At 46.6% G+C, this 10,975-nt stretch overlaps 1 protein-coding gene across 5 annotated transcripts; it reads right to left on the reverse strand.

Moving 5' to 3' along the window:
* Positions 1–4,518: 4,518 nt before the first annotated feature.
* LOC123045812 (uncharacterized) lies at positions 4,519–7,676 on the reverse strand. 5 transcript variants are annotated; one of them, XM_044468990.1, is made up of 4 exons: positions 7,507–7,676; positions 6,704–7,412; positions 6,527–6,608; positions 5,823–6,436 (listed from the first exon to the last, which is right to left on the reverse strand). In XM_044468990.1, exons 2-3 carry the CDS (start codon positions 7,355–7,357, stop codon positions 6,555–6,557), a joined length of 708 nt encoding a protein of 235 aa, XP_044324925.1. In that variant the 5' UTR covers positions 7,358–7,412; positions 7,507–7,676; the 3' UTR covers positions 5,823–6,436; positions 6,527–6,554. The 5 variants fall into 5 exon arrangements, 4 of the variants coding, with proteins under 4 accessions (XP_044324925.1, XP_044324924.1, XP_044324923.1 ...); XR_006421588.1 differs by adding an exon at positions 4,519–4,858 and having other exon boundaries at positions 5,976–7,412; XM_044468989.1 differs by having other exon boundaries at positions 6,527–7,412.
* Between the last annotated feature and the right edge of the window lie 3,299 nt (positions 7,677–10,975).

The following is a 10,975-nucleotide window of genomic DNA, read 5'->3' on the forward strand; positions in this document are numbered from 1 at the left end:
ATATGGAGGAAGAGAGAGGGGGGGGGGATTCCGTGGCCCTTGGGGAAGGGGTCCGAAATCAACCCTATCTCTTATTTCCCCACACATATGGACTCTAAAAACAGCCTATATTTATGTATTTCGAAATTACATGGGCCTGGCCCAATAATAAGGTGACGCAACACCTAGAATAGACTCTGGACGAAATTTATGAAGTGGCATCTTGTATATTTCGTCCAAGGCTTCATGCACTCATTATGATGGCTTCAAAGTCATGAAATCATCACTTGTAACTCCGTTCTTGTTCCCCTTGCGCATGCCATCATCTCCATGATTGGTCTTGCTCCAGTGTTCTTCCCTCTTATCCATGCCAGACCCTTCATTTGTAAGGAAAACCAATGTATCCCATTTAAGCAGCAGCATATTCTCATGAGCATTAGAACCATTACCAAGAAACGAAAGTATCTGATAATTTAATTGGCGTGCGCTAGTTCTAGTAATCGGTCCAGTATATGTAGCAGTAGGGGCTGTGGGTGTAACAATGGTACTGATGTCCTCATCAGTGAGGCTACTTATTAATTGATATGTTTTTCTTATTCAGAATTTTCCAAAGAGCCTATCTATGAGTTGTGGTATCGAACCTGATGAAGAAGGCTCTGCTGGAATATGCCTTACCGCAAGGGGCTCGGTCACCACTTGTGCGTACGGCATGGACACAGACGGTCGCACGCACTTCAGCTCGGTTGGGTGGAAGAACTTCCTCGTTGGTTAGTATCTTCGTGTTGGACATACCATCCTAATTACTATCAAGAACACCCACCGCCATGGCTTGAGGATGATGGTCATCGTCGATATCATCTAGAACTACATATGTGTGTGGCTGTATGACTACCCCTAGTAGACTGCTATATGTTGTATGACTACCTAGTACTGCTTATCATATATGCTACTGTATGAACCATATATGTGTGTGAGGATGCATGTTGACTATATATGAGTACCTATAATGCTTAATGATATTGTATGACTATATGTTATTGTGGTTAATGATATTGTTATCTAGTATATGTGAAATTGTAGTTTATTAAAACGTGGTACTGTTCTACATAAATAGGAAGCAGAAAAAAATGTTGAAAGATACAGCAGCAGCGCGGGGACAGAAAAGCGCTACAACTACTTAATAGTAGCGCGTGTCACCCGCGCTACTGATGGCATTAAAACCTGCGCTAGTAGTGGTAATTCCGGTGAATCAATAGATCTGATCCTTTTCACACAAAAATAATACGGTTGAAGGCGGATTAAACATACAGACCATAAATGTCAATGAGAGTATCAAGTGATTCTAGTTAAGATCACCTCCAAACAAGTCGGCGGTTTGGGATCGACTGCGATCATGAAAGCAAAAGGTACAAACCAAAGAAAAAAAGGCCAGGATTTGTTCATACAATCATTGCGAAGTCAAAGTTGAAACTTCTGTGCACCGGTTACAAGTCAAAGTTGAAACTTCTATGCAGTGGTTACTCTATCAAGAGCATCGTGGACGGAGACATGGCTTGAAGGTTATGTGTAGTGTTTCTCTAGTGCTTGTCACTGGTCCAAGCTGATCTTCACGGGAGCAATGCACACAACTGTCAGTGAATCCAAGACGATGGCTTTCTCGGGTCAGACTGAGTCCCGCTACCCATTCGCCGTCTCCTCATAGGCAATCATGAATGGCTGGTGCATTAACAAGAAAAGCTTGGTCGAAGTTGTTGCTCTTCGACGTGTGTGGCATTGTTCAAGATGCGGCTTGTAGATCCGTTTAGGGCTGGCTCCTTTGTGTTGTGTTTGTAGTAGATGTGATGTCTAATCGTTTGATTAGCTCGGGTGTGGAATTTCAACTATGTTTGTTCGCAGCAAGTTGTAGTCTCCTCTATTTGTCTTCTGTCTTTTATAAAATCAAGATGATGTCTCACGCCTTGCTGTGGGAACCTTGCTGTGGGAACCTTGGTAAAATGTATGCATAAATTTTAAAATGCTCTTGAGATATATTTTGAAAAAAAATCAAGTATATGAAGAATATGACAAAATGTTGTGTAAAAGAAGAGACTATTGGGCTGAAGTCTCACGGGGTGCCATTTTTAACAAAAATATGAAACATGACCTACATATATTTATGAATATATGTAGGTCATGACCTATATATATATTTGTGAATATATGTAGGTTATGCTACAAAGATGTGTAACATGATCATCTATGCCCGCACAAAAAAAGTGAAGCAAACTAACATGCATGCTTGTTGAGGTGGCATGGTTGCACGAAAAGATTAGTGCATAAATTGTAACTTACGACCGCACATTAGATCGTCATGCAACTATTTAAAAATAAAGGATATTTAAGAATAGATGATATGAAACACATTTGCATATTCGCGAAAAAAACGCCGGAGAAACAAATAGTGTAGTACTTGAAAAAAAATGCATAGTCCAAGCAAACCTTTCGGTGTTTTGAACCGCAAGGACACTTTCACTTGGTTCACCGCGTGTCTTCTCCACGGGCAAATGCCAACCGCCAAGTCTCTTTTGTGCAAAACATGTAGTGCTCTTCTTTCTGGTCACCCCTCGCCGTCCTCGGTCGTCACGTCGTACCCACTGACACGTGGGACCCGGGGCTGACGTAAGTGCGGCCAGCTTATCGCGTGCGCGTAAGCGTATAGAGCGAGCCAGCCATGGATTACGTAGCAGCGGCGAGGAAGGACGGGCGAGACCCGCTAGAGCCAAGGCATTTGATGCACGGATGGATGGATGGATGGATAGAGCCGTCGCAGACGGACGGATGGGCGTTGTCTGTTGGCCGCCACCGTGGGCCTACACGTGTAGCACGTGGCCCGCACACGTGGTGCTCTGCGTGACGGAGCGACGCCGCCGGATCGCGCCCGATCGGGCGTGTGCGTCCCGGAACCGCACGGGGATAAGCGTGACTGCGTACATGGTGGACCGGTTCCACGGAGCCCCTTTGCTACCGGCTACCACCCCGGCGCGCTATCGCTTTGGATTCGCTGGTTGGACTTGGATGGCTGAGCTTCTGATTCGGCTGGCCCGCAGCTAGAGATCGAGATAGAGTCGTTGAGTCCATAAAAAAGGACAGTTTTTTTTCCTTTTCTCCACCGCGCAATGGAAAATGCGGCTCGAGATTAACGATTTTGTTTTTTTTGTAGTACACGATACGTACTGCCAGAAAAATGTGTTTTCTTCCAAGGAGATAAGGTGTGTGCATTAGTTAACACATTTCTTGATTAGTTGCGCGACCGTGACGTGATGTGATCGGTTGGGCCATAGTAGAGCGGGGGATTTGGGGCATTCGCGTTTGGTGGCTCCGGTTTGTTTCCGAAGGGGAAAAAAGGCCATCACCTGCCGCGGCGCAGCAATCGGGCCATGAATGCGACGTCTTCTTTCTTTCCTGCTTGCTTTGCCTTTCCACGGTCCATGCCCGGCAGCGGCAGCTCCGGACCTCTCGTTCTCCTCCTCCTCTACGTGGCGTAGGCGCCCGCACCGGCAGCGTTTCAACACGTCTCCGCGCAGGCGCAGGGGCTCCTTCGCGGCGAAGCACGGGTCGCCCTCCGTCGGGCAAACGACCCGACCTGCTGCAACAGGGTAGATGGATTCCTTTTTCACTACTTGTAGCGGCTAGTTTCGTCTGCTGTCAGCGCTTACGTGCGCGTCGGAGGGCACGGCACGTTGCGCGTGTCGCGGCTTGGCGGGCACGAAAGCTTCCGTCCGATCCTCGTCCACCGGGAAAAGTCGGGTGCGGCCGTGACCGCAGCAGCACTGCTAGAGCACGCGCTCGTGTCGTCGTGTCGTGCCTGGTGGCAAGCGGAGGAGGGAGGGGCGCGCGGGCGGCGAGAAGGCCACTCGTTTTGTTGCGCCATTTTTTTTCTTTTCTGCCTGCCGAAGGAAAGCAAAAGCGGGGATTGTCTTTCGATCTGGTACTGAGTGCGTACGTGATGTTGGTTGACTCACTCGTCTGGCTTGCTTCGTTGCCGAGCTGGTCTCTTCCTTCTTTGCGATGTTTCCGATGTATAGGTGGCTGGCGGTGCGCCCAAGCATCTGACGGCCCCGATGTTTCTTCTTTGCTCGTGGACGCTGGTCAGGAACCACGCGCGGGGCAAAGGGGTAGCTCACAGGTAGATGGCCCTCTGGGCTGGGCTGCGACGGCTGGGGGGAGCGGCGCGAGGATGAACAGGGAGGTTGGGCTCGGGCGCACTGTGGTCGCGCTCTGGGGCACGCCGCAGTCGTGGTCACCATGCTAAAAGCATGCTCTGGGGTGCCAAGGGGTTTAAGACCTTGTCTGGGAGGTTGTTCGTTGCTGGTTTGAGCATCAGGGAGGGAGGAGGGCCACAGGCTTGCGATACGATAGTGCAAATGTTTTCAAGCTACAAAACAACAGCAAAATGTTGGTGCTTGGCAATTGGTCATGATCATCAATCCTGGATCTAAAGTTCCTCTCAGGTGGCTTGTTTGGGATGGGGATTCAACTTGCAAAAATTCGTATAAAAAGGGTCGGTGAAAAATACACTTGTTTCACAAAGCGCCAAAAAGGACAGGGGGGGTTTTGGGTGCTCTGCTCCAAACTAGAGCAAAGTCTGGGTCCAAGCTTTTGCTTATATATGCTTTATATGCATATATACGAGAGTGTCTAGAAATAATTTCAGAATTTCAGCATCACCAGAAAATATAGGTGCTTCACAATGGCATCAAATGGGCAGAATGGATTCTAGGGGCTCCATAAAAATGAGATAAATCTTGGGTCATTGCTTGGTGGATCTGGCAGTATATTCATAGGAGAAGGTCCATGAAGCTGCGGACGAAGCATTCCTTCAGAGTTTCAAGTGTATCCTCTGAAACAAAAGAGGGTTTCAGTCAGAGGTAGAAAACGCAACGTCCACTATATACCACTAATCGTCCACCAAGTGAACAAAAACATTGTCATAAAACTAATTGGTCGTTAACACAAAACAAAGGAAATCCATGTGGAAAACTGTCATGGATTGATCGTACAACAAACGTTCACTACACTATCAATTAATCGGTATCAAAGGATTGAAATTCCTTGTACGAGTTGCTATGGATGTCAGCAATAGGTCAATTCAGGCAGTTGAAACAACAGGGAGGGATAAGAGGTTTAGCTGTGGTTCTAGGAAGCAAAACTTAGACCTAACAACAAACGACATAGCCACCAGACTCACAAAAAGTTTTGTGGGTACTGCTCCAAGGAACACCCTAAATCCTTACTATTAAGAAGACCACTAGATAAAAGAAGGTAGAGTCAATTCTTCAGTTCAATGAAGAAAGACACGAGCCATATAAATTGCAAACAGTTGAGTACTGAGAAGAACCAAGAGATAACAAATAAAATAAAGCAAAGTCAATTCCTCAGCCCAATACAATAGACACATGATGCATATTAGTTGGCAAACATTTGACGATCTCAAGTTTTGCATCAGTTTGCGTAGGATTCAACCTACACAAAAAGTAATATGAGGGTTGGACTAGTGCGGATGCATCCCACCACGCTCACTCACTGCTGCTACACAAGGGAAAAAAAATGCTAATGCATTGCTGACCGGTAAATCATAGCTTCAAAAGAGCTCAACATCCAGATGGCATTATCTTTCCTCAGAGAAAAGAAGAGACTATGTTACTTTAAAATACTAGTAGTCATGCATGTACCTGTTGTTCAACAGTCCACTTGCAAGAGCTGAATTCAGAACTTTGCAAACATTAGGCCAACATTTACCGCTGCCAGAAATTAAGCACCAGATTGCATTGCTAAGTAGGAGTACTAGTAATGCAAGTAAGAAGTGGGACACACAAACCAAGTAATAATTAAGACAACAAACGATAGTTCCACTAAAGGTGATCTTACCTAGGATCAACCTGTTTCTTACATGTTGCAAGGCAAGGCATATCCAAAATAAAAAAGCAGGGGACTAGACAGTAATTAGGAGCAATTACTTATTGAAAGCATAGCCTTGTCAGTCGGTCATCGAGATCCTCAGAGTCGAACGAAGATCTGCCGGCGCCTTATGGAATCTGTTGCAAGGCCAGCTGAGAGTCCGGGATGTTGATGGTGTAGCTGGAGAGAAGGTGGATGATCGTCGAAGGACGGTCAGCAACGAGGACAAACTTCTTGTCCTTCTTGATGAAATCGGCAGTTTCAGAGATCTTCTCTACTTTTCTGTCCTTGATGTCGCACTTGCATATACTCCCTCCGTCCGAAAATACTTGTCATCAAAATGGACAAAAAGGGATGTATCTAGAACTAAAATACATCTAGATACATCCCCTTTTATTCATTTTGATGACAAGTATTTCCGGACGGAGGGAGTACGAGCGGACGAACCCAGATTTTCAGTGTAGTAGATGCAGTTTGCCTCAATGCCTAAGAACTTATCAGCATCGACAGCCAGGCACCTCTGATGACCAATGAAAATGGCATAGTTGTTGATGGTATCCACATCCTCCATCTTAAAGTCTTTGTCTGTTTTAAAAATAAAGAACGATACCTCTGCACTCCCGACAAGCAGCATTTCTCTACCCAAAGCCACTGGAAAACAAAGGTGGTTTGCATCTGGAGTCATCAGCAATCTGCATAAACGAGCAATCACGACAAGCCCTATAGTGTTTGTGTAGACACCGCCCACGAGCGCATTACGGAAGAAAACATAAGCTGCTTGCTGAACCTTGTGGACGACGGAACTCTTATTGTCGGGATAGGCCGAGTAAATCTCGTGAGATGAGTCGGCGAACAAGGTGAGCTTGAGGGCAGAGTTGGCAAAGGAGACAGCAGCGTATCCCACCTCGGGGGGCACAGGCGCCATGAAACGGATGACGACGCCGGTGAGAGGGTTGAGGACGCTGGCAGAGTGAGGAGGGCTTTTGTCCGCCAGGACCAAGTAGCCATTGCGAGTTGTGGCGACGACGTAGTGGTCGCTGAGCAGCGGGAGCTTTCTGTGGAGGAAGCGGCCGCTTTCAGTGTTCAGCAGGAGCAGCTTCCCTTCGCTCTGGAAGTCCTCGTCGAGGACGATCCACCGGCGCGGCTGGAAGCGGGGGTCGGAGGTGTCCCTCATGGGGTCGTCGGTGGCGGCGCGCCAGCCGGGGCAAACGGCGCGGAAGTGAATGTAGCAGTCGATGTCGTTGGTGGACAGGAGGGAGTCGCCGACGCGGCGGACGAGGTCGGGCGGAAGCGTCATGGCCGGAACCACCGGCGAGGCTTGGGGAAAACTCGGGTCTTCCTTAACACTTTTGGCCTGCGGAAGAAGAGCAGGGGTGGCCAAGGGCGGCGGAACGTCCCCGGGCGCGGCCGCCATTGCCGCACGCACCAGTTCTTGCAACATTAACGCGCTCCTTCTAGTCTAGTCACAAAACCCCAATGTCTGACTCTGATCCTCCCTGTGAAAAACAAAAGGCACGGATTTTTGTAAATAAAACTGAAAATTAGCAAACAATCGCACATAAAGGAGGAACTGGAGCAGGATTAAGCTACCAGATCTACAGATCAGAGCGGCAGCAGAGCAGAACAGATGAGATACAAACGAAACGGAGGAGGATCCGGCTCCGGAATGGAGAGGGGGAAAGAGGGGAGAAGCCGAGAAGCAGCAGCACGCCCAGTCCGGTCGAATTCAATGCCGTGCGTCCAAACTACTCTTACTACGGTGTCACGCTGAAATAGATGCAGACATACATAATGTCTGAATACATCTATTTATCTACTACTCCCTCCGTTCTAAAATAGATGACCCAACTTTATATTAAAGTTAGTACAAAGTTGGTTCATCTATTTTAAAACGGAGGGAGTACATCCGTAATGTCAAATACGCTATAAAACGGAGGGAGTATTTCGGTAAGTATAATTTCAAACAGAAAAAGTATTATTAGTCTGGTTTTCGAAAAAGCTCAAGCGAAAATAGTACTCTCGATATCGCCATGTAAAATATACATGTTCACTCAGGTAGAGTAGGCCATTTTGAAGGCCAAGCTGTCTGGCTCTCGTAATCTCATCCATGCCTTGAGGCGTTGTGACGTATGCGGTATGCCGCATGTATTGCCACTCTTTATATACGGTTATTAAATACGCAGGGTGTCGTGGGCTGCTGTGCTTGGTTTGTACATGTGTGATGTGCCTCGTGTGCCTTGATAGACTGGTCACCCCTTTCCTTTACCGTGCTAGACACAACCCTTTTCTTCATGGATGGGATGGAGTTCTTCCTCGAGAAGTGTGATTCAGGGTAATCTAGTGTTAGATCTCGCCCGTTTTGTCCTGTCTAGCTTTCAAATTCGTGTGGGAGGGAGGGTGATTTTTTTTGTCTCATCCCTATTTTCACCTCGGTCGGTGACTATATAAAATAGTTTGTTCAATTGGGTTTGGTTGCTTGTTCTCTTCCAGATTAGACGCTGGAGGTACCTTGGAGGAGGTAGTCGCTGGAGTGCAGGTGATCATTTTTTTCTATTCCTATGTCTCGCGCAAGATGATCGGATGTCTTCTGATGCAGGCAATAAAGTAAGACATACTGGGGAAAAGAAAAGAGAGTTTGCAACTAGGAGAAACCATAGTGACGGAGGAGATTTTCGGCTCGTACAATGCTGGTAGCGAGTTGGTTGCCCGCTTCAAAAGACTTGACCCCTGAGAATATAAACGTTGGGTGGTCGTGTCACACAAGGTGCCTACTGTACGCTAAGGTAATTAAATTCGACAAATCAATTATTTTTTACATTGCAATTATAGCTTGTAACGGGCTAATAGGTCCTTATCTGGAGATGAGTAGCTGGTTACAAACATGCAATTTAGAACAGTTTTCCATGTCCCTAATCAGAAAACATTAACAAGTTGGTTATTGCCTATTTGTTGTGATTATTTTGGCATAATTAGAATTGGCAAGGATGGAGAGAGAGAGATGGAGAGAGAGATGAATCACAGCAGAGTGACTTCTCTTCAGTGTTCGATATGTGCCTATGCTGGTAACAAGACAGTAATGTTATTAATCTAGCTTTCTGTTGGGAAACATAGCATGCAATTTCAAAAAAAAAAATCCTACACTCATGTAAGATCTATCTAGGAGATGCATAGCAACGAGAGGGGAAGAGTGTGCCCACGTACCCTCGTAGACCGAAAGCGAAAGCGTTAACTTAACGCGGTTGATGTAGTCGAACGTTTTCTCAAATCAACCGATCAAGTACTGAACGTACGTCACCTTCGAGTTCTGCACACGTTCAGCTCGATGAGGTCCCTCGAACTCTTGATCCAGTAGAGGCACGAAGGAGTCGATGAGTTTCGTCAGCACGACGACGTAGTGACGGTGTTGGTGATGTGATCCGCGCAGGGCTCCGTCTAAGCACTACGACAATATGACTGGAGGAGAAAACGGTGGAGGGGGGCACCGCACACGACTAAACAATTGATGTCCATTGGGGTGCCCCCTGCCCCCGTATATAAAGGAGGAGGGGAGGAGGCCGGACACAAGGGGCACACCAAGGAGGGGGGAGTCCTACTAGGACTCCACTCCTAGTAGGATCCCCCCCTCTTTTCCCTTCTTCCAGAGGGGGGAAAGGGGGAAGGTAGAGGGAAGAGGAGAAGGAAAGGGGGGCACGCCCCTCCCCTAGTCCAATTCGGACTCCCCATGGGAGGGGGGCGTGGCCACCCCTTGTGGGCTACCTCACCTCTCTCCTATGGCCCATATAGGCCCAACAATTCCCCGGGGGGTTCCGGTAACCTCCTGGTACTCCAAAAAATATCCGAACCTTTTCGAAACCATTTCGGTGTCCGAATATAACCTTCCAATATATCAATCTTTACCTCTCGACCATTTCGAGACTCCTCATCATGTCCGTTACCTCATCCGGGACATCGAACAACCTTCGGTCACCAAAACACATAACTCATGTAATACCTATCGTCATCAAACGTTAAGCGTGCGGACCCTACGGGTTCGAGAACTATGTAGACATGACTGAGACACCTCTCCGGTCAATAACCAATAGCGGAACCTGGATGCTCATATTGGTTCCCACATATTCTATGAAGATCTTTATCGGTCGAACGGCTATGTCAACATACGTTATTCCCTTTGTCATCGGTATGTTACTTGCCCAAGATTCGATCGTCGGTATCTTCATACCTAGTTCAATCTCGTTACCGGCAAGTCTCTTTACTCGTTCCATAGTGCATCATCCCGTAACTAACTCATTAGTCACATTGCTTGCAAGGCTTCATATGATGTGCATTACCGAGAGGGCCCAGAGATACCTCTCCGATACTCGGAGTGACAAATCCTAGTCTCGATCTATGCCAACCCAACAAACACCTTCATAGATACCTGTAGAGCATGTTTATAATCACCCAGTTGCATTGTGACGTTTGATAGCACACAAGGCATTCCTCCGGTGTCCGGGATTTGCATAATCTCATAGTCGGAGGAATATATATTTGACATGAAGAAAGCAGTAGCAATAAAACTGAACGATTATTATGCTAAGCTAACGGATGGGTCTTGTCCATCACATCATTCTCCTAATGATGTGATCTCGTTCATCAAATGACAACACATGTCCATGTCTACGAAACTTAACCATCTTTGATTAACGAGCTAGTCAAGTAGAGGCATACTAGGGACACGGTGTTTTGTCTATGTATTCACACATGTATCAAGTTTCCGGTTAATACAATTCTAGCATGAATAATAAACATTTATCATGATATAAGGAAATATAAAATAACAACTTTATTATTGCCTCTAGGGCATATTTCCTTCAGTCTCCCATTTGCACTAGAGTCAATAATCTAGTTCACATCGCCATGTGATTTAACATCAATAGTTCACATATGTATGTGATTAACACCCATAGTTCACATCGCGATGTGACCAACACCCAAAGGGTTTACTAGAGTCAATAATCTAGTTCACATTGTTATGTGATTAACATCCAAAGAGTACTAAGGTGTGATCACGTTTTGCTTG

This window comes from Triticum aestivum, chromosome 2B, assembly GCF_018294505.1.
Source record: "Triticum aestivum cultivar Chinese Spring chromosome 2B, IWGSC CS RefSeq v2.1, whole genome shotgun sequence".
NCBI classification, from domain to species: Eukaryota; Viridiplantae; Streptophyta; class Magnoliopsida; order Poales; family Poaceae; genus Triticum; species Triticum aestivum.